Source organism: Zingiber officinale, chromosome 2B (assembly GCF_018446385.1).
Source record: "Zingiber officinale cultivar Zhangliang chromosome 2B, Zo_v1.1, whole genome shotgun sequence".
Lineage (NCBI taxonomy): Eukaryota > Viridiplantae > Streptophyta > Magnoliopsida > Zingiberales > Zingiberaceae > Zingiber > Zingiber officinale.
The window spans coordinates 35,735,524-35,763,183 of record NC_055989.1 but is presented as its reverse complement, the minus strand read 5'-3'; the positions used below and the strand labels follow the sequence as shown (position 1 = coordinate 35,763,183).

At 36.3% G+C, this 27,660-nt stretch overlaps 1 protein-coding gene across 3 annotated transcripts in view; it reads left to right on the top strand.

Annotated features, from left to right (window-relative positions):
• Positions 1–27,660, top strand: part of LOC122045587 (alpha-mannosidase At3g26720-like) — an 85,402-nt gene that overhangs the window by 44,779 nt on the left and 12,963 nt on the right. The window contains exons 23-24 of one of the 3 annotated variants that reach the window (XM_042605869.1): positions 23,562–23,674; positions 23,769–23,853. The exons of 1 other annotated variant lie outside the window; for it this stretch is intronic. In XM_042605869.1, coding sequence (XP_042461803.1) covers positions 23,562–23,674; positions 23,769–23,853 — 198 coding nt within the window. Of the gene's footprint in view, positions 1–4,272; positions 4,815–23,561; positions 23,675–23,768; positions 23,854–27,660 lie in introns of those variants that run through there. One more of the 3 variants, XM_042605871.1, reaches the window with a different exon arrangement.

Below are 27,660 nucleotides of genomic sequence, written 5' to 3'. Positions count from 1 at the left end.
GAGCAAAATATTAATCAAAATTCAAAATATTAATTTGTTCAACTTCAACATACAATGAAAATTGAAAATAGCAAAAGGACATAGAATAACTCATATAATCCTATATCCCTAATTCTTCTTCTAGTTCATCTCCATATTTCTCCAACACTTCCTCTGTATCGGATTCAAACTCAATCCATGACATCTTCCTTTTCTTGTTCTTCATCTTTTACAAATTCTTCTTCGTGAAGTTCTTTTACATCTTCAATATTTGTCTTAACATCTTCATCTCCACCATTAACAATCTATCCTTGTGTTTGCTTCACTAGCAAGTAGCACATCAACTTATTTTTCTTCTTGTCTTCTCTTTTTGTTTATGATCTTGGCATTGAATTGAACATAGACTAAATTGTTCAACCTTCCAGTATCTAGTCTATTTCTTTTCTTTGTATGAATCTACATTAAAGAAAAATATTAATATTGAATACATATTTAGACATTTAATAATTACTAATTAGTAGTAAGTACACAATAAGCAATTAAGTACTTATCCCCTCAAAAGTACTCTAATTTCTCTTACAACTAGAAGATCTTTTAGTTAAAGAAAGGATTCCTTTAGCCATTTTTTTCAATTTAGGTTTATTATTTCCAAAAAGATGCCACCATCCAACTAAATAAAAACAAATCAAATAATAACAAAAAGCAAAATCATGAAACGAGCAATAAAAATTACAAAATAAAATAAGCAATTATTACTTAGTTCTTACCCGAATCATATTTTTCATCATTTTTTTACATCCAATTATAGCCAATGCTCTTCTAAATTCCCCTGTTTTGTTGATATACTTCAACAACTCCACATTTACTACCTCACTTTGGCTATCAAAATCATCGGGAAAGAATGCTTCAACACAAGTGAAAAATCTATTCGTGCTCACTTCTTCACTTCCTATGCTCTGGTAATTGAAGGAGTAATAAGGATTCAAGAGGTAGGCTGCCAAATGTAGTGGACTATCAGGTCGATTATGACTTTTCTCATCAATAACAGACGATAGTGAAGCTCTTGATTTTTGAATGACACTTTAATCTCTTCTCTCGCTTTTAGTAATTCTCCATACACAAAACGCATAGATGACTTATCCCCATCAACAAGATGAAGCAACTTAACTAAAGGGGTAAACACCTTCAAGCAAAAACTTACCCTATTCAAAAAGAGGCACTCATAGCGATATTATATTGCCACCTTCCCCTTTGCACTATTTGAATGTTGGCAAACATTCCATTCTTCACTAGCAACCATAGTTCTTAGTTCACTTTTCTTCTCCGTCAAGCTTTGCAAAGTTAGAAAAGCAATTGCAAATTGTTTTACACCCAGCCTCACTATGTCCCTTTTTTTAGTAAACTTTCTTATTATTGATAATGTCTTGTGATTTGCATAAATAAAGATTGTCAAGCTCTTTGCTTTCTCAATCACCCCTTTGAACTTAGGTTGGTTCCCATTTCCTTGAAGTATAAGATTCACGGTGTGAGTTGCACATGAAGTCCAAAATATATGTAGTCTCTTCTCCTTCAATAAATGAATTGCCGTCGTATTATTTGAAGCATTGTCCATTACCACTTGAACTATATTTTGGGGCCTAATTTCTTCAATGCATTTGTCCACATATTCAAATATATGATTCTCGGTATGTGCTTCATCCGATGCTTCCTTAGAAGAAAGGAAAGTTGTGTCTTCTTTACAATTGACATAGAAATTCATGATAGTTCTTTTCCGGTCAGTCCAAGCATTGGTCAAAATCGAGCAACCATTCAAAACTCATTCTTCTTCTTGCTTCTTTAATAGTTTTAGTTTTGTCTACCTCTTCCTTCAATAAGGGCTCCCTTAATAAGTATTCAGTTGGAGGACGATAACCTGGACCAAATTGATCAGCTGCTTCCGAAAACCTCTTGAAGCTATCATTGTCAATGGTATGAAAAGGAATACCAGACTCATACATCCATCGAGCTAAATATTGGTGCACACTATGTCCTTTGCTTCCAAATTGCATTAATAAATTTTTGTTGTTGTTCTCTTATTACTTCCATTCAATGAAGCTTTGCGATCAATGACGGTTACAAATCGGTCCATAGGACCAAGAGTAAGCGAGTTTCTTCTTGTCCCTAGACTCCCTTTATCTTCCTCATATTCTTCAAGAACAACTTCTTCTCTCACCTCCATTTTATTCATATTCTTTTGTTTCTTTTTTGTTCTTGCTTCTTCAATGACATTCTTATACTTCACTTTATCCTCATCTAAATGCTTCTTATACGGGGCAACATTTCCCTTGATATTGGTAACATGTTGTTTGATCCTATAAATTCTACCACTAGCAATTTTTCCACACAACTTATATTTCAACTTATCTAAATAATTAAGATCCACTAAGTCCACAAATTCCCATCCATCCCATCCAACATCATTCGAATTACGCTTCAAAGGAGTATGAATCTTCGACATTGAATTAGATGCTTCAGAAGATATAGTACCCGACATTTTAGTACACAAGTAAAAAATTATCAATATCAATTTAAAAAAAAATCATTTGAGTAATGGTTATCAAGCATTCAAAAAATAATCAATTATCAATTCAAGCCAAGCGAAGCAATAACATACAAGATTTAATAATATACAAATATACAATTAAATAATATTAACTAACTTAAACTCGGGGATGTTACTAACTTGGCATAAGAAAAAGCTACTACGAAGAAAAGAATGAGATTGTCGAAGATGGGAAATGAGGGAACAAGGCACTACGCTTCGGCCCAACACTTGGGCTGCTTTCCCTTCGTCTTGGGCAACCTTGGTTAGCTACAGCGAGCTTCGGTGGCTGTTGTCACGAAATAGGGCAAGGTGCTAGTGGTTGTTGGTTGTATTAAAGGCAGCAGCTAGGGCTGATGCTGTGGCTAGATGCTGTTCTTTGATAAAGAACAAGAAGCGGAGGGAAAGGAGGAAGAGGCGGCGGTTGCTCGAAGAGGAAGAGAAGAGGCAACTGCTCGAAGAGGAAGAGGTGCTGCTGCTAACCTAACTTTAAAAGTTAAAACAATTCAAAAATTAAAATATAAACTTGTTTCGTTGCGGCTAATCGATTGGTAGAAACTTATCAATCGATTCACAAGGTTCAATCGATTCGGCATTTCTTGCGAAACTCTTGTCAAACCCAATTGATCGGTCAATCAATTCGGCATGCTTCTGTTTCTTGTGAAACTTATGCCAATCGATTGATCAATCGATTAGATGTGTTCAATCGATCGGCTAATCGATTCGGCAGGTTTCTGTTTCTCAAAAAACTCATGCAAATTGATTAGAAGTGTTCAATCGATTGACCAATCGATTCTGCCGGCTTCTGTTTGTTGTTTCTCGCAAAACTCATGCGAATTGACTAACCAATCGATTAGTAGTGTTCAATCGATCGACCAATTGATCCCGCAAACTTCTTTGGTTGCGAAACTTATTTGAATCGATTGACCTAACCGATTAGAGGTGTTTAATCGATCGGCCAATCAATTTAATTAAAACGACCCTAAGTTTTTTTTTTCTCCATGCATCATATAACATTCTAATAAATAAGAAAATTGTTTGTAATTAATAAATCAGTCATACATCCTGAGATCTAAATTGAAAACTACTTTATTCTCTCGAAATCATAAACGTTGTTTATTTATTCTTTATGTGGAATCGGAAGGTCCTCGGAAGTGTACTGTTGGTGCGGTTAGCACTAACGGTCTAACTCAAGTTTTGATGAATGACAAAATAGGTTAAGTTAGTTTCATTGTTATCTAACACTCTGACCGAGTGTGCAAGAGAAGCCCAGACTGGTCGACGGGCTGACCTGATGTTTGGCATGAAACCCAGTTAGGTCGATGGGCCGACTGGATAGCTGACACGAAGTCCAAACGGGTCGATGGGCTGACCGGATGCTTGACACTAAGTCCAGCTAGGTCGACGGACTGACTGGATAGCTGACACGAAGCCTAGACGGGTCGAAGGGTTGACCGGACATCTGGCAGGTAAGAAAAGGTAAGTCACTGGAGGGGAGTGACTGTGAGGACGCTTTCCCGGGAAGGGAACATTAGGCGTCGATCCGACTTAGATCCATTTTGGATATCTAAGTCGAGATCATGACTAGATTCCGATCTCGAGGAGACGGAATCTAGCTAATACTATGCTTGTTAAACTTTAAACTGTGCTAACACTTTGTTTTGCAAGATAATACTATTTGCATTTTGTCTCGGACTAACTCTTTCTTGCAGGAGAAGGATTTTCTAGAGAAGAGGGGTTCGGGCGCCCAGAAGGGGTCCGGAGCCCGGAAGGGATCCGGGCGCTCGGAGGTGAGATTTCATCCGCAATGTCATTTCGCCACGTGGAGCGCCCTGCTTGGCTTGGCTACGTCATATTCAGGACGCCCTGGAGGTTCCAGGCGCCCCGAACATCCTATATAAGGAGGGTAAAGGCTGGAGTCATTACAACAACTCACGATCTGCTCTTCTGTGCTCCTGTGACGCTACGAAGGCTCTCCGACAAATTGCTAATTTGTTTGTATTCTTTCTTATTGTCGGTTGTTTTATTTTCTAATAATTCCTGTATTTCTTTTGTAATCCATATTTCGAATTATTAGTGATTGCCCATCGAAAGCACCCTTATGTGTGGGCCTTGGAGTAGGAGTCGACACAGGCTCCGAACCAAGTAAAAAATTACTTGTGTCATTCTTTTTGCTTTACTTTTTCCGCTACGTATTTACTCACTCGAAAGTTTTTAATCGATATTCAACCCCCCCCCCCCCTTGTAGAACGCTTCGATTTAACAAGTAGTATCAGAGTAGATACCGCTCTGATTTGGTGCAACCACCAATCAGACAGGGGGTGAAACTAGTTTTTTTTTTTTTCTTTCGGTTTTCAGATTTTCGTAATTTTCCAAACTTGTACTATTACCTTTTTGGAAACTTTTCTTTCGTCGCAATCTATCTGAATTGGTGCAACACTAATTCACTTCTTAAATTATTTCTATCTTATCCCGCACTACTAATCCAAGACCTAGTCTTGGGACCTTTTTTTTTTGTCTATTCTTTTTAATTGTGTGCAGGATGTCTCAAATTGAAGGCTTCAGCACAGTACGTCCTACCCTGTTCAACGAGGATGACTTTCCGTACTGGAAGAAGTGGATGGAGGTTTATCTAAAGACGGATTTCGACCAATGGTTCAGCGTCACCAGAGGCTACAAGGCGCCGGTCGACAACTCCGGAATCCCACTAGAACTAGAACAGTGGACTCCGGACATGAAGAAGAAAGCGTCAATGGATTTCAAAGCACTAAATACGCTTCAATGCGGACTGACGAAGGAAGAATTGAATCGGGTTGGACCGCATCAGAATGCAAAAGAACTGTGGAACAAATTGATCGAACTACACGAAGGGACAAGCGACGCCAAGGTAACGAAGCGCGATCTTTTGTTAAATAGATTATTTAACATTAAAATGCAGGAAGGAGAGACGACGAGTCAGCTTCACGCAAAGAGTAAGGACATCCTCAACGGACTCCACGCAATAGGCCATCAAATGGAGAACCGGGATTTAATAAGGTATGCCTTAAACGCTTTTCCGCGCAATAATTTGTGGGCATCTATCGTGGATGCCTACAAAATCTCTAAAAATTTATCAAAATTAAAATTAGACGAGTTATTTTACGAATTAGAGTTGCATGAGCAAACTAACGCCGGAGCCGAGAAAGGTGTAGTTAATACTATGCTTGTGCTATGTCATATTCAGGGCGCCCTGGAGGTTCCAGGCGCCCCGAACCTCCTATATAAGGAGGGTAAAGGCTGGAGTCATTACAACAACTCACGATCTTCTCTTCTAGGCTCCTGCAACGCTACAAAGGCTCTCCGACAAATTGCTAATTTGTGTGTATTCTTTCTTATTGTCGGTTGTTTTATTTTCTAATAATTCCTGTATTTCTTTTGTAATCCATATTTCGAATTATTAGTGATTGCACATCGAAAGCACCCTTGTGCGTGGGCCTTGGAGTAGGAGTCGACACAGGTAGGAGAAAAAAATTACTTGTGTCATTCTTTTTGCTTTACTTTTTCCGCTGCGTATTTACTCACTCAAAAGTTTTTAATTGATATTCACCCCCCGCCCCTCCTCTATCGAACGCTTCGATCCAACATGTACTGTCCAGCCCGGTCTGGTCAAGGGTCCAAGCCTCCAACGTCACCCGTTTCTACACCTACCACAAACCAAACCTACTGAGTTTAACTCAGCACCTCCAAACCATAGCAGCAAAATTCCTTAACTAGTCGCATGCATCATTAAATCTACCTTTACTTGAAACTTGTTGTCAAGCATACAAGTAAGTAGGCATATAAGCATTTTTCCATAAAACATTAAACTATGAGTATCACACAACATGATTTTGAGTATCCTTCAATTATTATATTATGGAGCATTTTTCGTTAGCATTTATTGTATATCATTCTTAGGTGGAGATACATTAGTTATCCTTTGTTCGATTGATCAATCTGTTTAACCATGGTACCAGGTGACGGGGCGTTAGCAACTCTCGTAATTGGACCGTGGCCAAATATGGAAATTTGATATTGGGGTCCCTCTAAGGGCCTTGCCCTCACAGAATTTCCATTAATCCTCATCATTATTGTTATTTTTCATTTTTTTTCCATTATTAAATAAACATTCATACCATTCATTTAAATAAGACTCACATAAACATGTATATCATTAACTACATGAGCTCAACAAGCATGGATATCACTAACTAAATAAAGCTAAATAAACATGATTATCATTTACTATATAAAGCTAATTAAACAATCATACTATTAACTACATGAGCTTGATAAGCATGGATATCATTAACTAAGTGAAGCTAAATAAATATGATTATCATTTACTATATATAGCTAATTAAACAATCATACCATTAACTACATGAGTTCGATAAGTATGTCATTAACTAAGTAGGCTCAAATAAGCATGCATATTACTAACTACGTGAAGCTTAATGAATATGAACATCATTAACTATTTAAAGCTAAATAAACATCCACACTCCTAGACCTCCTCGAACATCAAGTGACCAACCATCCGTCAAAATCTGCTACACACCCTTCGACAACTTCTCTAATCTTGTTACAAATAGCCCAAGTAATTCTTCAGAAAATCTGCTGCTTATAGATCCCAATTTCCCTTCAAAACTTGCTGCACATACCCCAAATCCCCTCAAAAATTTGCTGCTCTTAGCTCTCAAATCTCCCTCGAAAATCTGCTGCGTATGACCCCAATATCTCTCAAAAACCTGCTGCTCTTAACCCTCAAATCCCCCTCGAAAACTTGCTGAGTATAACCTAGAAATCTCCCAAAAATTTGCTGCTCTTATCCTTCAAATCCCCCTTGAAAACCTGCTGTGTATAACCCAGAAATCTCCCAAAAATCTGCTGCATGTACAAGTTCAAAGGCGTGGGTGCATATACAGATTCAAAGGAGCAGAAGGAAAAGTCGAAAACTTGCTGCATATTCAGATTCAAAGGCGTAGAAAGAAAGGTCAGAAACTTGCTGCATACACAGATTCAAAGGAGTAGAAAGAAGGGTCGAAAACCTGCTGCATATACAAATTCAAAGGAGTAAAAAGAAAAGGATTTAAGAAGTGCCTTGCTCGGAGGCTTGCTGTTGGCGCAGGTGACGAGAGGAGCAGCGGTGGGGTGTCTCTTTGGCCTCGTTCTTCCTTCCAAGGTCGAAGCCAAAGAGCTCTCCCTCTCCCTTTCTTTTCTTCCACGAGACTTCTCCCTCCTACTTTCTTTTCTTCCGCCGAGAGCCTTCCTTCCTCTTTCTTCTTCTTTTTTTTTTTTTTTCTCTTCACCACCCCTCTTATAAGAACTAAACCCTAGGGTTAGGTCTAGTCCTCACCAATTGGGCTAAGCCCATGTGTCCATTAGTTGGTTATTAGCAAATTAAACCCCCCCCCCCCCACCCCGCCCCTCCTCCTCCTTAAGCCTTAAAGTAAATAAAGAGCCTATTATCATGCTCCCCCTTGTTTTTTTTTTAAGTCAGGCCTTACATTAACAGACTTTTATTTAAAAAAAAATCGGATGCTCGTGCCTACGCGACGCCTAGCCACCTAGGCGGCTAACTAATGCGGCAATACCTGCTAGCGTCGCTTTTGCAAAAAGGCAAGGAGTGGGCAGCCGCCTGCCACCTAGGCGTCTCCCACAACTTAGGCGCCGCCTAAGCGTTCCTAGGCGGCGGCTTTTAGAGCACTATTGTTATCTACAATCACATTAGCATACAATGGAATATTAAATACAAAAACGGTTGAATTTTCCTCGAAGTTAATCTATTTAGAATTAAATCTGGATTTTCCTAAATCCAATTTTTCTTATAATTTGGATTTTCTTATATGAGATATCTTAAGTTTAGAATGATAATTAATGGCAATTTCCTTGTTTTTAGGAATTTGTTACTATGTTCCGTCATGAAAATCATGAATATATTAGGATGTGTCATCCTCCAATTGAAGTAATGAGAAATGAGATCATTCTTCCACCAAACATCTTGATGGTATCTGAGTTAGGTTCTCTTAAAAAGAAACCCTAGCCTTCATTCTTAGCCATCCTGCATGGTATGACATGACAGCTGAAAAATCTGTTATACTTTTGAAGGCCATCAAATTTCTATTCTCTTAAATTTTGGAACTTCTAGAAACTCTGAAAATATCTCTTTTCATCACCAACCATAGACTCAACGGGCAAAACTTTCTCCAACGGTCTCAATCAGTCAAGGTGTTCACCTGTGGCAGAGGTAATTACTAGAAGTGGAAAGCCAAAAATCATATGATCATGTCATGGCTCATAAATTCAATTAATGCTGATATTGATGAGTATTTTCTTCTCTATGAGAGTGCACAAGAAATTTGGGAAGCCATGTGAGAGACTTATTTCAGTTCTGAGAATATATCAGAGTTGTTTGCAATTGAATCAATTCTTCATGATTTACGACATGGAGACCTCACAGTGATGCAATATTTTAACACACTCGTCACTAGAAGCAACTAGACATGTTTGAGAGCCACAGATGGAAGTGCCCCGAAGACAATGCTCTGTATCACAAAATAGTGAAGCAGAAGAGGACATTTAAGTTCCTATTGGGATTAAAAAAGAATTTAGATGAAGTTAGAGGTCGAGTGATGGGAGCTAAGCTTATTCCAAGCCTTAAAGAAACCTTTTCTGAAGTCCGTCATGAGGAAAGCAGGAAAAAGGTCATGATGAGCAATGAACATCCATCTCTAACATTGGAAGGATCTGCACTTGCTGCCCATGGTTCCCATCCTCAAATCAACAAGATACTTGTAAACAAGGGAAGGGAAGACCTTGGTGTGATCACTGCACTAAACATGGCCACACCAAGGACACATGCTAGGAGATACAGAATAAACCAGCTGAGTGGAAATCATCAAAGTCAAATTTTGACAAAGATAGTTGTGCCAACTCAGCCAACGTAGTTGACGAACCACCGGCCACCATTGAGTCAAAGTCCGTTCACCAAGGAACAACTTGAAGTGCTTCAGAAGCTTCTAAATAGCACACTTTCTTAACATGCTACTCCTAACCCATCCACCAGCGTGCATGCACAAGTGGTCTGATGTACTGATGCTCTGCATTTTATTGTGCGCTAAACATTCAAAACATTGAATTATTAACTCAGGGGCATTAGATTTCATAACAAGGAATGAGTCCTTCTTTCATGATTATCAATCATGTCATACTAATTTTAGTATGCACATTGCCGATGGCTCTCTGTCTAAGGTGGCTGGGACCGGACTATTCAACTCACTTGAAATTACTTTTAAATCTGTGCTTCATGATCCTAAACTTGAGTGCAACTTAATGTCCATCAGTAAGTTGACTCGTGATCACAACTGCTCTACTAAATTTCTTTCAAATGTGTGTTTTGAATTGGGTTTGAAGAAGAGGATTGGTGTGCTCTAGACTTTATCTCTTCAAGACACCTCAACCTAGGGAAACCTTAGTGGTGAATAATGATTTTTCTAGGAGTAAGTTTGTTATTCCAATCCTAAGTCCGTCTTTAATTCCAATACTGTGTATCTTGAAAGGTTGTTCCCTCACTTATCATCAATAACAGTTCAGAATTATTTAAATGTGAGATCTATCAACTTGCTAAACACACGCCTTCTATCTATCCAAGTGTGCCCTACTGTCCATCAAAACCAATCACATTAATTCATAGTGATATTTGGGCAAATAAAAAATATTAATGAGGCTCAGTGGTTTGTGATATTTGTGGATGATCATACAAGATTTATTTGGATTTTCCTTATGAAAGAAAGGTTAGAGGTTGATATAATATTTAGAGCATTCAATTCCATGGTCCAAACACAATTTGATACCAAAATCCAAATTCATAGGGAGTATTTTTTTTGGGATAGGTAAAATATATATATCAAAGCAAGACTAAGGTACAATACCCAGAAATCAGTAGTGTCTCATGTCAAAAAACACTCCCAAAGTCCGGTAAACATGAATTTGTACATTCCAACAAATTTTCTCTTTGTAGTGGTCCCTCGTCAAAGATACAATTGTTCTTTGATCTCCAAACAAAGTGTATCAAAGCTAACATCGCAAGGTGTGACTTAGTCAGGAGACAACCTCATTTGAAGATACACCCAAAGATTCTCAACATCCGTCGGTAGGTAGACATCCCATACTAAACTCCCACCAAGAAAGAAAACTATGGGTTGAATGGCTCTTTACTTTGAAATATAAGGTAGATGGGAACATTGGCAGGCTCAAGGTTTGATTAGTATCAAGGGGCTTTAATCAATCCTATAGTGTTTACCAAGAGACCTTTGCTCTTGTTCCAATGCTCAACAACGTTTGAATACTCCTCTCATTAGCAGCAAACTTGGACTGGCCACTTCATCAGCTTGATATAAAGAATATTTTTTTGATGGTAATCTTGAAGAGGAAGTCTATATGGAGATTCCTTTGTGTCTACAAATAAGCAATTGCAATAATAAGGTGTGTAAATTATTAAAGTCTCTGTATGGACTTAACCGTGTGCATGGTTTGCCAAGTTCTCACGATGAGTAAAAAAGCATGAATTTGTTTTAGTTTCAAGTGGATCATACTCTCTTTGTGAAGCACTCTTGGGAATAAATTAACCATCCTCATTGTATACGTAGATGACATCATTCTAATGGGAGATCATGAGGAAGAGTTATCGAAGATTAAACGATCCTTGGCAAATTTTGAAGCAAAGCACCTTGGTCTTCTACGACACTTTCTAACTATGGAAGTGACTCGATCAAAAAGAGGAATATTTATCTCTCAACGAAAATACACTCTGGAGTTACTCAATGAGACTGGCATGCTAGGATGTAAACCTGCAAGCACCTTTATGGAACCTAAGAGGAATGTGTTCAAGTAGACAAAGGAACATATCAATGCCTATTGAGAAGGTTCATTTACCTCTCCCATACTCGACTAGATATTGATTTTGCAGTGAGTGTCATAAGTCAGGTTATGCATTGTCCGATGGAAGAACATATGGAAGTTGTATATCGAATTCTTAGATATTTAAAAATGACTCTTGGAAATGGGTTATTCAAGAAGAATGAATTTAGAGATAGTTTTATACTTCGATGCAAACTCAGTAGTCCATGGTGATCTTTTAACACGGAGAAGAAACAGTTCATGGTTTCCAGAAGTAGTGCAGAGGTTGAACTAAAAGCCTTAACCATAGCGATTTGTGAAGGAATATGGATCAGGTGAGTTATGACCAACTTGGAGATAGCGTTTAAGAAGCTAGTGAAGCTGAAGTGCGATAATCATGCCACTATTCGCATTGCAAAAGATCCAATTCATCATGACAGAACAAAACATGTGGAGATTGATCGACATTTCATAGCTGAGAAGATTAAAAACTCGGAAGTGCAATTGATCTACACTCCTACTAGACCCGAACCTGGGCCGACCCAGCTTGGGCTTGTAACCGGGTCAACAAGCCAGGTATCCATCCAGACTGTAACTGGCCTGGCACGGTAGGCCAGGGTTATGGTTCCAACCCAATAAAAACCACCGAACTAGCGGTTAACCACTAGTTCAAATTGATAGTTCAAACTGGCAGCTCAACATTTTTTTATTTTTTAAAAATATATCTATAATATTTAAGTTGTATTAATGGTGTGGTTCAATTAACTTATTCTACCTTTCTATTTAAACTAATTTTTTAACATATTTGCCTTGAATTCTTTGATGTGAGACTATTCTACTTATCTATTTAAACTAACTTTTTAACCTATTTACCTTGATGTATTTGATGTGAGACTATTCTACCTTTATATTAAAGCTCATTCACAACCTATTTATTTTAAATTATTTGATGTGGAATTTTTCTATTATTAACTTATTAGATTTATTTGTTAATACTTCAAAGACTTTAAAGGAAGATATTTCAATTGAGACAAGATATTTGTAAATAATAGGACAATAACACTTATAACCTTTTTGAATCTGAGAATAACCTAGGAAGATATACTTCAAAGACTTAGATCTATTTACTGACATGTGGACGAATATCCTGAATAAAACTAGTGCTACCAAATATTTTGGGGTTAACAAGAATTGACTTATTGGGAAAAAGGATTTTGTAAGGGATTTCACCATGACAGAGGATTACATGTAGTTAATGAGAAAGCATGCGGTAAAAATTGCATCAACCCAAAATGCTTTAGGAACATTCATTTGAAATAAAAGGGCTGGTATCAGCACAAGAAGTTTCATGAAGCACCCATATAAGATTTGAATAAACTGGACGTATATTCCTTAGGATTATCATTTCATTGTGGCAAAAGGCGAGTACATTCGCCCCCAGCGTCCTCGCCAATCTGTCCCAGGGCCAACACAGAGGAGGTAAATCACGGACGACTACTAGTCTTGGGAATAGTGACTAGCACATAAGAGAGGTATTTACCTCGGTTATGTTGAGATTCGAAACCCAGACCTCATGGTGGCAATAGCTCATATGCTAGCCACTAGACCAAGGATTATCATTTCACATCGTATGAATGGACGCATTGGACTGAGTTTTAACTCAGCACAAAAGACATAAAACAAAGAAAATAATTCAAAATGATTTTTTATTAAATATAACCAAGTTACATGAGAATAATCATCCATGAAGGTAACAAAATATCTAAAATCAGGTTTAGACAAAATAGGACAAGGTCCCTAAATATCAGAATGAACTAATTCAAAAGGAATAGTAGCACGTTTGTTTATTCTAGGACTCGAAGTAAGATAGTGATGTTTTGCAAACTGACACGACTTACAATTTAATGAAGACATCTTACCATATTATGGACCAAGCCTTCTGAGCTAAGGGAGAGATGGATGCCCCAATCTAGAATGAGCCTCAGAAGGAGAAGTGACACTCGAGCAAGCAAAAGAATTTGAGGAGTGTGTCAAGAATATAAAGGCCTCCATACTCATGTCCTTTATCAATAATTTTTTTTGTCAAAAGATCTTGAAATAAACAATGATTATGAAAAAAAAGGAAATGTAACAGTTAAGATTACGAGTTAATTGATTGACAAAGAGCATATTAAAGGATAAATTAGTTAAATGTAACACAGAGGACGGAGAAAACAAAGTGGTAGAATTGACAGTGCTAGACCCACGAACACAAGATGGAGACCCGTCAGCTAAAGTCATGGTAAGAGTATTAGCTTTAGACTAAAATATAGAAAAGAGACTAGAATTATCTGTCATACAGAATCAATGACCCATTTGGAGGATGAAGAAAGAAATGTGTTTTGTTTACCTGAATTAGCAATAGTAGTGATAGAGGGAGTTGAACTTGAGTGATTCTTGATATTTTGATAACTTGGCAAATTCGTCAATAGAGATAAGAACTGATTTATCAGAGGCATCATTAGTGGATGCAATATAAGCCAAGGGTTTTTGTTGATTTTTTTACCGAGACTTTCTACACTTAAACTTCGTATGACTGGGCTTACAACAGGAGTTGCACATAATACGAAGCGAATTTGGCATTCAAGTTTCAAAATCTTGTGACCTATCTCCTTTGTTTCCATTGTCACTAGTTGAGTATTGCGACTCACCAAAGCACCATTAAATGTAACCAGTGCAATACTTTTTGTATGGAGAACATGACTAAATATATCTTGTAAAGAGGAGACTTCAGAACTAGAGAGAACTTATGACTTAGCAGACTCATAGCCATTTTCTCTTATTGGCCTTGTTGAACATCAGGGCTAAAGGGTAGCAAGATATTAAGCTCCTCGTATGCCTTCTTGAATGCCAGAAAATAATTGATGTCAATCTTGTTTTTCCGCACGGTAAAATACTTTGCGAACCTCATACATGCGAGAGAGATTTCTTTTTCCAGAGTACAGAAATTTCAAGTAATCCATTAGTTCTTTAACAAATTCAATTGATCAAACCAATTACGTCTTATCACTACAATTCTGAATCTGAAGGAACAAGCGAGCATCATTTCTAAGCCATCTTAGCTTCGAATCATCTTAGGAGGGCCATCATGTTGATCGTTTTAATGCATGAAAAACACATAAATACAAAACTATAAAACTCACAGTGATCTCCCGTAGTAGATCTTGATCTTTGCTTTTCTTACAAAACGAAAAACTCACAGTGATGCTGGGAGAAGATATCGAAGAATAACTTGCTGTCGGAATAACAATCACGAACAAATCAAAAAGCTCTTCAAGATTCCACGAGCCAAATCCCTCTCTAATGGATGTTCTCCTCTTACAATCTTGTGCACACGGACGAACCTTGCATAGAGACCTTTCATATATGTGACGAACCCGACTTTGCACAAACCTCTTACACATCAAGATCCTGCAAAACTCCCTCTTTCTTCTTTGTCTTGGACGCATATATATAAGAGGAAGATGACTCTTCCTCTCCCTCTATTAATAGAGGAATTAAATGGGCTAGAAGATGAAGGGGAAGGGGTGTCCTTTCATTTTCTTAACTCTAACATCTCCCACTCGTCCAAGTCAATCCATAAAGGTCATCTAGTCACAAAGACCATGTTAGTCACATACTATATTATAATCAAGTCACAAAGACTAGAACAAAACATTAGTTAGTCACAAAGACCAAATAAGAACTAGTTAGTCACAAAGACCAAATAATAACATCCAATCCATACTTTAGGGAAAATGGTTTGTGCAACAGCAAGCACACTGAGCAATTATTGCTAAGAAGATTGTTACACCTTACATAGTTGCTCTATAGAACGAATCAGAGACATTCTCATAATGACACATAGCCTCTCTCTTGGTGGTATATATCCGTTATTCAGGAAACATCAAATCTCCTAGTGGCACACAACCATTACCTTAGAGTTATCCATGTTTTGTTATTTACCCAGATTAAATAATCTTTATTTACATCAATATGAACATCTCTAATCTCTCATAATGACTATTATGTCAAGAGTATGTTCCATATTCAATATTTACAATCATTTCTATACATAACAGAAATGGGTCGACTAGTGAATAACATCAAAATATGCAAATCTATTTAATATTCCTTTTTAGCTAGAATCTATTCATTTTAATTAGTCGCTTTCCTATTTATGCTCCATACACTAAATCATCCATAGCCAATAGGAAACATGCTAAAGTAGTAGACACTGATTATAACTTGAAGTAGACAGGTAAATTAATTTATAATCTCAAGGGTCTTACATAGTAGAGAAGCAGAGATCCATTCTCCTATTACCCTTCTTGTCGCTATAGCACATGTGATATGAATCACATGCTACGATGTTATTGTCTTTACTAAAAAGAGCGTATGTTTTTTTTTCAAATTTTAACATCGTACAGATTTGGATCTAGACATACCTATTGTCTAATTCTGAATTCAACATATGAATTCCAATCTGCCCTTAAACAGATTCAGTAAATGGTGGGTACATTTACCTCGATCATTACATAAATGATCTTATCTTAACATAATTATCAAGGCGACCTTAACTTATAAGTATATAGGTATGTCTCTATTCACAGCTACATAAGCTGTCCCATAAGTAACTTTCTTACTTCTATTTATACTTAACAAATAGAGATGATTGTCCATGTGAGTGGATCAATCTCAATCTATCAACATGCTCATCGAGACTTTAATCTAAAATATAACAATATATACATTGAATAGATCATAACATTTTACAACGTGTTACATTTTACAAAGTCACAAAGACTTCCCATATCTTTGAAATGACTCTTTAGTTAATGATTTAGTAAAAGGATCTGTAAGCATAGTACATGTAGGGATATACTCAAGAATTATTATTTTCTTATCCAGAATATCCCTAACAAAATTATACTTAATTCTATATGCTTGCCTTTGCTGTGATATTTGGGATCCTCAGCTTGATTGCCACAATACACTGTAACAAGACTCCCACTGTCCTCAGCAATCTTCAAATATTTTAGGAACCTTTTCAACTAGACAGATTATTGCACAACTGATGCGCAAGGCACACAACTTTCATTGTCGGCAAAGCTACACAAGCCTAGCCATATAGCTTCTATTGCCGACAAGGCTACACAAGCCAAGTCACATAGTTTCCATTGTCGACACGGCTACATAAGCCTGCTTCTTGCTATTCCATGAGATGATGCCACCATTTAACAAGAAGGTATTACCATATGTGGATTTTCTGTCATCAAGGTCCTTCGCCCAATCTGCATCTGTGTAGCCACTCAGGCTCATCTTAGTTCCTTGAAAACAGATATATAATCTGTTATCCTTATGAGGTATTTTAATATCCTCTTCACCACTTTCTAGTGTCTCGATCTTGGGTTTAACTGGAAACGACTAACTAAGCCAACACCATAGCTTATATCAAGATGAGTATACAACATAGTGTACATCAAACTACCAATAGAACTGACATATGATATTATCTTCATTTTGGCTATTTCTTCAAGAGTTTTGGGATACAATGTTGCAATCTGACATATTAAAGTGTTATAGCACCTTAGCAATATAAGTCTCTTGAGATAAACCCAAAAACCTTTTTGATCGATCTTTCATGATCTTCACTCCTAAGATGTACTCAGCTTCTCTTTAAAAATAATACCCTCCATTTGGGTATATTCTTTTACAACAAGTCGAGCTTTGTATCGATTAATCGATCCATCAGCTTTCCTCTTGATTTTGAGAATCAACTTCTTCCCAATAGCCCTTCGGCTCAGAGGAAGATTGACTAAATCCCAAACTTGATTCTTTCTCATTGACTCAATTTTCTCATCTATTGCAACTTACCTTTTTTTTTCTCTAACTAAGCATCTTAATGCTTTCTCAACCGTTCGAGGTTCATTGTGTTAGCTGAGAGTGTTATTAATGCCTTATTCTTAATATCAAATCATTTTCGAGGTTTAATCTTACAAACACTTCTTCGTAAGTTGGGATGTTGAGAAGTCAACTTATGGCTTGGCAAATCACACCCACTGGGGTGACTAGATTCAGGCATCTCTTTTGACACCTCTCTTGTTGATAATATCTCATCCTCTAAAAAAAAAGAACACTTTTATCAACATCACCTCTGGTTGAGAATTCTGTTTCGAGAAAAGTCGCATCTCTCAAATCTATTTCGGAGATGGTTCCATCTAGTTGCTCACCTATGAAAACATAACCTTTAGAGGTCTCATGATATCTAATAAAAATACATTTCTTACCTTTAGGTCCCAGTTTTCCATACTTGTGAGAATTATCATGAACATAAGCAGTTGACCCCAGGGTCTCAGATTACTTAATCCGATTTTCTGCTTGTCCAATTTCATATAGGGTAGATGGAACTGGCTTTGAAGACACTTTGTTAAGTATATAGGCCACAACTAACAATGCATGATCGACAAATTATCTTGTGCCATCATAAACCTAACCATTCTAGAAGAGTTATATTTCTTCTTTCACCAACCCCATTTTGCTGTGGAGTTACAGGGATTGTCTGTTGTCTAATATTCCCTCTATCATTACACATTGTCAGTACGTAAGGTTTTAACCTTAATTGATTCTCAACTTCGTGCAAGTAACGAATGAAGCAATTTAATGCTTCTGATTTATAAGAAATCAAATACACATGACCAAAACGAGAGAAATCATCAATAAATGTAAGGAAATAAGAAGCTTTAGCCTTCACATTCATAATGACCACAAATATCCGAATGAATTAATTGCAATGACGATTCAACTCTTATAGCCTTACCAAATGGTTTCCCAATTGATTTTCCAATAAGACAATGCTCACATATAGACAAGTAAATCTTAGCTTGAGTGCCTAATAGACCCTCTCTAGCCAACCGATTCATACGTTTTTGTCCTATGTGTCCTAATCTAGTATGCTAAATCTCATTAGTGATATTTGCATTACTAGTTAGAGCAATGTTTGAAAAACAACCCTTAATAGCACAATTGACATCTAGTTCTACATCAAGAACCATAAAACCATTTGATAAAAAATCATTTCCGATTGACACTGAGTCAATCTTAAGTTCAACACTCCAGCTATAAAAAATTAATATAATACCCTAAACAGAAACAAGATTCTATTGAATTTTAGGAGCATATAGGACATCATATAGAAACAAAACACTACCCCACAGAGGTTATGTTTGCAAGTGCCGACTCCTTTGACTTCAACTTTTGCATTGTTTCCTACATAGATCAATTTGTTGTTAGCTGGTACCCGTCGGTACTCTACAATTGTAACTCACTCCCGAGCTACATGGTTGGTTGCTCTCGAATCTATAATCCACAATGGATAAGAATCAGCTAATAACACTGAACTAGCAACAAAATGCTCAGGAAAAGAAGACACACTTGGATTTTCCTTTCTTCTTAATTGGGCTCTGTCCCACAGGAGCAGCTTCTTTCTTTTTTCCCTTCCCCTTCCTTTTCTTAAACCATTTTTTTTCATGGATCTAGATGATCCAACAGAACCAATAACCACATAGGCTAGTCCAAAAATTCTTTTGGATTCAACTCTCTCCGTCTCCAATTCTACATGGCATGAGATGTCAATGAAAGTCTTAATACTCTTACTGTGAGTTAGGGTCTGTTACATGGTCTCAAGAATCTGGAAGGGAATGAATAACAACTCTCTCCGTCTCCAATTCTACATGGCATGAGATGTCAATGAAAGTCTTAATACTCTTACTGTGAGTTAGGGTCTGTTACATGGTCTCAAGAATCTGGAAGGGAATGAATAACTGCTTGAACCTGTTGTTCATCGGTCAACTCATGACCAGCAATTTTAAGCTCCCAAATTATGTTTGACATCTCCTTGAGGTGTTGAACCATTGAAAGATTCGGGTGCTTCTTATAGTTGTCAAACTTAATCGTCAGCTGTCGAAACTTGCTCAGACTTACTCCACTATATTTCTCCTTAAGGGTTACTCAGACTGCATGAGCTGTAAGATACGATTCATATTCAAAAACTAGATCATCCATTATTGAACTAATCAATATTCCCTTAGCAGTGGAGTCCTTCTCCTTCCATGCCTTATAGAGTGGGATCATTTGTAGGTTCTTTCATAACCTGTTTTATAGCCTCAAGAACATATTGTATCTTGAGTTGCCAGATTTTGTAGTTATCCTCATATAATTTCTCTCTGTTATTGAGTCTAGCTATGATGTTCTTATTTGTCATGATCTAACATAAATAAACATATTATTTAGTATTCAGTGTAATTTATATGCATGCAATTTATGATTGACTCAATGTTAATTTGAGTTAGTTTACAAAAATCAAGTGATAACTACGTTTTCACTCATCATTCGTATGATCAATCAAATCAACATTGATCAATACTATTACATACATCCCAACAAATGAACTAATTATTATTCTATCATGATTTGTTTAATTAAATGAACTAATCATTTAATAAAATGAACTAATCATTTATCAATGAACATATCATTTACATAAACATACTGCATATTGTTAACATATAACAAACTGACATAAACTAAATAGACTAATATTGTTCATACATAATGATAGTAATAATAACAGAACTCTAACAAACTAGATAGGCTAACACCGCTCCCACTAGGACAAATACTAGTGCAGTGGCCAACATAATCCCCTTGAACCCGGACTCATTTGAGGCAATATCAGATTGACCAACTTCAAGATTTTCAATTTAATCTATTATCGAAACTTCTTCGGAATCTTCCTCAGATTCTTCATGATCTTCCTCTGGATCCTTCTCAAATTCTTCAGGATCTTCCTCTAGGAACTCATGGTAAAGTAGTTCCACACACAACTATGCATATAAAATTCTCCCTTTGGAGAGCCTCCATATCTGGTGTGCTACCACCTTTGAATTTTCCGGCAGTGAACGAATCAATGCTTAGATCCTTGTAATTATCCAAGATTGGAAATTCTTCTTGTTCGAGTTTCTAGGACTGGTAATCATCCATGCCATCTATAAATTGAAATTAAATAAGTTAGTACAAAATCAACTAACCAGTACAAAACTGACTTAATTCAATTTATACAGACATAGAACCAATATTATTAATCAAGAAAAATAAATCTTCTTGATTTTCAGGAGTTTAAATCGACTAACCCATTTGATCGATCGATTAGGAATCCAGATCCTGAGCTCTGTCCAATGTCCTCATTAGAACTAATCTAATTGAACAGGGATTTTCTGTACCTATGTTATGTTATTGTTTAATATAAGTCTATTTCAGCCAATCTCAGGCTTATTATCAAACTCAAATATGTTTGATCAGCCCAATGCCCATTGGATTAAGTCTGACTTATTAGAATAAATCTAATCTATTTGATCAAATTTAACCCATAGAACAAATCTGGTCATTTGATCATATCTGGTCCAAGCCCTATTAAATCAATCCAAATCGATTCTGGTTTGGATCAAACTGGTTCGGTTAAACTAACTAATAGTTTGAACAAGACCGGGGTCTAATTGAACCATCATGGTCTGATTAAATCAATAAATGATTTAAATCAAATCTAGTTCTGATTGGACCAATCTGGTCTGGTTAAACCAACTAATAGTTTGAACTAGATCTGGGTCTGATTTGAATTAAAGTGGTTCAAACCAATTTAGTTTGGTTCAGTGAACTAGATTCATTTTAAGTCAAATCTAACCAATTAATTAAATCTAGGCTCAATTAATTAATTGATATGCCAGGCAATACAATAAAAACAAATTACGTTTTATTAATATGCATTTAACATTCATTAATAACAAACCTTATTTTGTTTTTCACGAAACCACGTCTTCTTCCCAACACCGAAGCATATGTTCGCTTCTTCAGCCGAAGCCATGCCCACGAGCACGCCGATGTCGTTTCTGCCGCCCCATGCAGTGGCGAGGTTGTCGACTACTACACAACTGCCAATCTTCCAACGCAAGGACATCTATAGCTATCCTCTCGACTTGGTCGTAGGTGTTTACGACCATTTCTACGTGACAAATACGTGGTCGGCAGCAGTCGCCGATTCTTTTCATCCGAGGCGACTCATATTTCCTAGTACCTGACGATGGTGGCAGATTGCGACACTATCGCGATTTCTCTTTTGATGAGTCGACGATTTCTTCGACGATAAACATGTGCATACCATTCGAACAAATCTAAAGGTATATTTGCACAGATCTCTTGGCTTATCATTTTAGGCATTTAATATAACAGATCTATGTGTATACTGCCTGCATGCACAGATCTATATTTGTGATATTGGCTTATCACGGTAACAGATCATGCAAGCAAAAAGATTCATCATGATACCATTGTTGATAGTTTTAAAGCATAAAAAATACATAAATACAAAACTATAAAACTCACAGTGATCTCCCGTAGTAGATCTTGATCTTCGCTTTTCTTACAAAACAAAAAACTCATAGTGATGCTTCGAGAAGAAGATCGGAGAAGATATCGAAGAATAACTTGCTGTCGGAAGAATGATCACGAACAAATCGAAAAGCTCTTCAAGATTCCACGAGCCAAATTCCTCTCTATTGGATGTTCTCCTCTTATAATCTTGTGCACACGGACGAATCTTGCACAGAGACCTTTCACATATGGGATGAACCCGACTTTGCACACACCTCTTACACAGCAAGATCCCGCAAAACTCCCTCTTTCTTCTTTGGCTTGGACGCATATATATTAGAGGAAGATGACTCTTCCTCTCTCTCTCTATTAATAGAGGAATTAAATGGGCTAGAGGATGAAGGGGAAGGGGTGCCCTTTGATCTTCTTAACTCCAACACATCAGTCACATGACCATCAATTCTTCGTAGATAAAGACGAACCGTCTTACTCCAATCCAAATAGTTCGAACCATTTAGCATAGTAGACATTACAGACACCACATCTGTCATAAGACTTATTTTCAGCCATAAGACTTTATCCCAAAGTCAAATAAGAGAAGAATCCGAAGAAAGTTCCAAACCAACAAATATAGATAAACCCACTTTCGCTTAGGTGCTACTCGCATTGAGGAAAGCAGGGCGATAGGTTCACGCTAGCGGCAAGGATTGCTGGCGACCGAGATTAGGCGACGTCGATGATGCTTCTGATGACGCATGTTGGGAGAGTAGCGACGGCAGTCGCCGGGGATATAGCTGACGTGGTGGCTACTTGGTGGCCAGAATCTGAGATGACGGCGTCGTGGAATGAGAGTTGGCGCTTGGTGCGATAGTGGGTAAGCACACGAGCAGCCCCGTGCGGGTGAGGTGATGAGCAACAACTGACTTTGTGCACGGACAAAGGAGGGAAGGAAAGAGTGTCGGTGATGAGGTCATGGTTAGCCGGTGGAGGCGCGGAGATGAAAGTACGTAAGAGGTCAAAGACGCGTAGATGGAACCTAATTTTGAATCTCTAATTTCGTAAGTGCTCTGATACTTTATTATTTGAGATAAAAAGAATGGATAATATTTATTGAAAAGTGAGACATTTATATACAAATTGGAATCTATCTTAGGATAATTAGGCTAATCGACAACTAGCCTAATTGACATATATATTAACTAATAACTAATATATACAAATATTAATTCCAAATCTCTACTCTTGCTTCGAGCTCTTAGCTCCCTTAATCTTTCATCATCGGAGCTAATCTGAGTGTCAGAGGGGTTTTGTCGGACACATCTAGTGCCCTCTAATGTGTATTATTCAACGCAAGGTCAAGCAACGCATTCGTAGAAGATCTCATCATCCGTTTCTAGTGGGGCGATAGATTTTTGCCAAATGAGAGGACATTAAATATATTTTTGTTAATATAATAATAAATAATTAATTGATTTAATGTTACAATAGCTATAGAGTTTAATGTAGGGATAACATATATATATATATATATCATAAAAGAATTGGGATAAACATATATTTATGATGATGATGATTATGTATGTTTCCTTGTACTTTGTATACTTTGTGAAACATAGTATTTTTTTCCCTTTTTTTCCAGATTAACCTAGGCATGTATATTGAAGATGAGGAGACAGAATTATCAGTATTGGTAGATCGAGCAGTAGGTGGAACCAGTTTGGTGGATGGCCAAGTTGAACTGATGCTCCATAGGTATGCCTATCTTCCAACATTAGCATTCACGCAAGTAGCATGTGACAAAAAACTCGTACTTAATCATGATGGTCAATCCCTTTCTTGTTTGTAGGAGATTGTTTCATGATGATAGTCGAGGTGTAGCAGAAAATCTTGATGAAGAAATTTGCATAGACACTAAATGTGAAGGAATAATAGTAAGTACAATCAGTTCATAACATACGTTAAACTACTCATAATTTCTTGTCCATTGTATTTGTTGCACTATAGCAATGGCATCCTCATATGTTACCTAAGCATAGATGATGTAGATGCATTAAACATTACATGCCTTGACTTTGACTTTGTCAAGTTGGTTGTGTTCATCTACTATTTCTTGCTTTAATTGTTTAGATATGTTCTAGTTAACTTTTTTTTTCATGGTGGTGAAGGGAGACCAAAATTGTATTTTCATTCAAAAATTGTATTTTTTACAGTGGAGAAAACCAGTACTCCGCCCACAAAACGTTGAAGGTTCACATTAACTGCTTAATAGAACCACCATCTTTTTGGTTTAATCCTTTACCTGAAGTACGTTCAACTGATTATACTTAAAGTTCAAATCAACACAGAAGCAACACTACTTTAGATGATATTTTAGGGAATCTCTTAAATTTAACTTGATATCATCTACTTGTTTATTTTCTTGAATTCTTGTTAAGAGTTAAATGTTGGTGATATATTGGTAGAAATTAAAAAAAAAAAAAAGCTTAACTTGGTGAAGTTGGACTTTAGTCTGAGACGGATTTGACCATATGACTTGTGAAACGTCCCTAAATCTACTATTGAATAGGTAAACTTTTTTTTTACACCTTAAAATATCCAAACGTTTCGAAAGGAAAGCTCTCAAAACTTATGCATCATTTTCAAAATTTATTAAGGTGACCCGTTAAGTTCTCAAAACAGTAAGCCACTAGTAGATGCAAACACTTATCATAAAGGTTCAGAATTTATTTTCCTAAAAGAGACAAAACAACTAACTCATGCGGAAGCGTGATTTAGAAGGTCTTTGGATTGTACTGTCAACGTCCCGAGCCTCCTCATTGGTCAAAGCCGCCTATCCTCTTTTTGTCCTGACACCTGCAACAATCAATACTATAAGTCTAAAGACTCAGCACGTTCAAACCATGATATGCAATAATTAATCCATGTAACCATGTATTATAAAAGTAGACATATGTTAAGCAATTCTAAACTTAACCTTTTGCATAGCATAGACATAAATATGGTCTTATCATTGTGTCTAGTTTCGTAACAACTTATCGGATATAAACATAAACACTTTGTTAAACAACATATATCTGGTCATATGCACTAAAATAAATCATGCTAACCTTAAACCTGAACTCAAACATTCGTATAACATAAACATGAACATGGATTTTCATATTAGAACATATGTTAAATAGTATTAACCTTAACTACTTGCATAAACATAAACATGATTTTTCTATAAACGAAACATATGTTAAATAATCTTAACCTTAACTATTTGCATAGCATAAACATAAACATGATTTTATCATGTTAAATATCAACGGAGAATAACCTCTGAATTCAATTTCGTGAACCTCCAAACTACCTTAAATTAACATTCAATTTTTAACCTTTGTTATCTTTTATTTTTACTTGCAAGTTTCGTAAATTACATGAATTTAGATCATCAAGTGTAGCTACTTTATACCTTAACCTCTAATCGTTTGGCCAAACGTTTATCCTAGTACTATGTTGGTAAGGTTCACCGGACCCTTCTTAAACCAGATTCCTAAACTAGGTTCACCGGGCCCTTCTTCAGCTGGATTCCCAAATCCCTCTGCTTTTGTAAAGTTTACCGAACCCTTCTTAAGCGAATTCCCAAACCCCTTTGCTTTGGTAAGGTTCATCGGACCCTTCTTAAACCGGATCCCCAGACCTCTTTTATTTTGGTAAGGTTCACTGGATCCTTCTTAAGTTGGATTCTCAGATCTCTTTTATTTTGGTAAGGTTCACCGAATCCTTCTTAAGACAGGTTCCTTACCCATTCCCTCCATTTTGGTAAGAATTTCAGTAACTTCTAAGTCGAACTCCTTACCCATTTTTAATCTTAATTCTATTCTTAACTATTTATTTAGCCAATCTAATCCATTAGTTCGTCACCATATTAATCCATTAATTAAATCAACCCATTAAGTGGTAACTCAACTAAATAATAAATCCTACTATTAATTAAACATATACATTCTTAATTAGCTCTTAATTAATTTCATCGAATATTCTACCAATCATTCAATCTTTTTATGAATCAATCCCATTAATTAATCGTTAATAAAATTAATTTGCCTAACTTAATCAACTATTGCTTGATTGTTTAAACATCAATTAAAAATCCTAATTAAACCGGTTACCAATAAAACATGCATCGACCATCAATCATACGTAATATGATCCATATAGTACAATATACAAATGTTAGAAAACTTGCAACATATACCAAAATATTATACCACGATCCATATGGTACAGTAAATATCAAAAACCATAAAAATTTTGCGTACATATTAATTATTTACTTAACCGCATCCATGCACACATGACATTTTATCATAAGATCCATAACATGCACAAACATAAATTCCGAACCCTATAGTAATTGTTTATAGGTTCATAAACACACATGGCATATTATCATAAAATTCATCACATACATATTTATAAATCTGAACTAATCTAACATACTAAGTCACCAAGAACATGATTGAGTTCATAGCATACTAACCCATACAAAACGAAATTTACTAACATGCTAAGTTATCAAAGAAAACATGGCTGATTTCATAGCATACTAAAACATATAACTAAAATTAACATACACACTAAATTACCATAACATGGTTGAGTTTATAGCATCCAAAAAGAACCAATACTAACATAACATACTAAATTATCTTAAACATGATTGAATTAACATACAGAAACATAGAACTGAAACTAACATAATATACTAAATTATCTTAAACTTGGTTGAATTCGTAGCATACAAAAACATAGAACCGAAACTAACATAACATACTAAATTATCTTAAACATGGTTGAGTTTCCCATATCTAAACATTATTATATGAACTGAATATTGCATAAAATAGTTTAGAATATGCCTTTGATTACTTGCTACCAAACTTCCTCTTCTTCTCCTCCCCTTACGGCTTGGACCGACAGAAATTCTAGCTTTCTCCTCCCCAAACCCTCCCTCTCTCCCAAACCCATAGGGGTATATATATAGGTTGCACCAAGTCTAGACCCTAATAATTGAATGGTTCAACAACAAATATTAGATCATATAAATTTTTATAGCTATTCGGATTTTAAACAAATTTATTCATAATTCAGATATGTATAAAAATTTATACATATTTGGAATTGAATGCTTAATCACCAAATATTTAGATAAATTTTATACACCTTCGCATTTAGGGAGTTATATAAATTTTATACACCTATTGAGTGATTCAACACCAATTAATAAATTATATAAATTTTATATATATTCGGAATTTATTCTAAAATGTCCTAAACATAGGTGTCTTGAGATTTAAATCACAATCCATAATTGTCGTTAATAAACCTACATTATTTAAGTTAGACGTTGTAACTTACTCTAATTATGCATAGAGTTAGTGGGGATTGGTTTCGAGCACTACAACTTGAATTCACTAATGAACTATATGATTTATTTTAATTTGGATGTTTTTTGGGTTTTGAGTTTTACATAGGTTATCCTACTCATGGTTTAAAGTATCGTGACATGTAGGGTGACATGGGCAAAATTTTCCATCTCGGCCATTGACTAGCACGACAATGGATTCGACACTAGAGCTAACAAAAACCAAGAGAAATAAAAGAGAGGGAAGAAGAAGAGGAGAAGAGGAACTATCTAGGAACAAATGATAGTGGCGAGCTAATTAGGGTTGAGCAGCAGACGAGAAGCT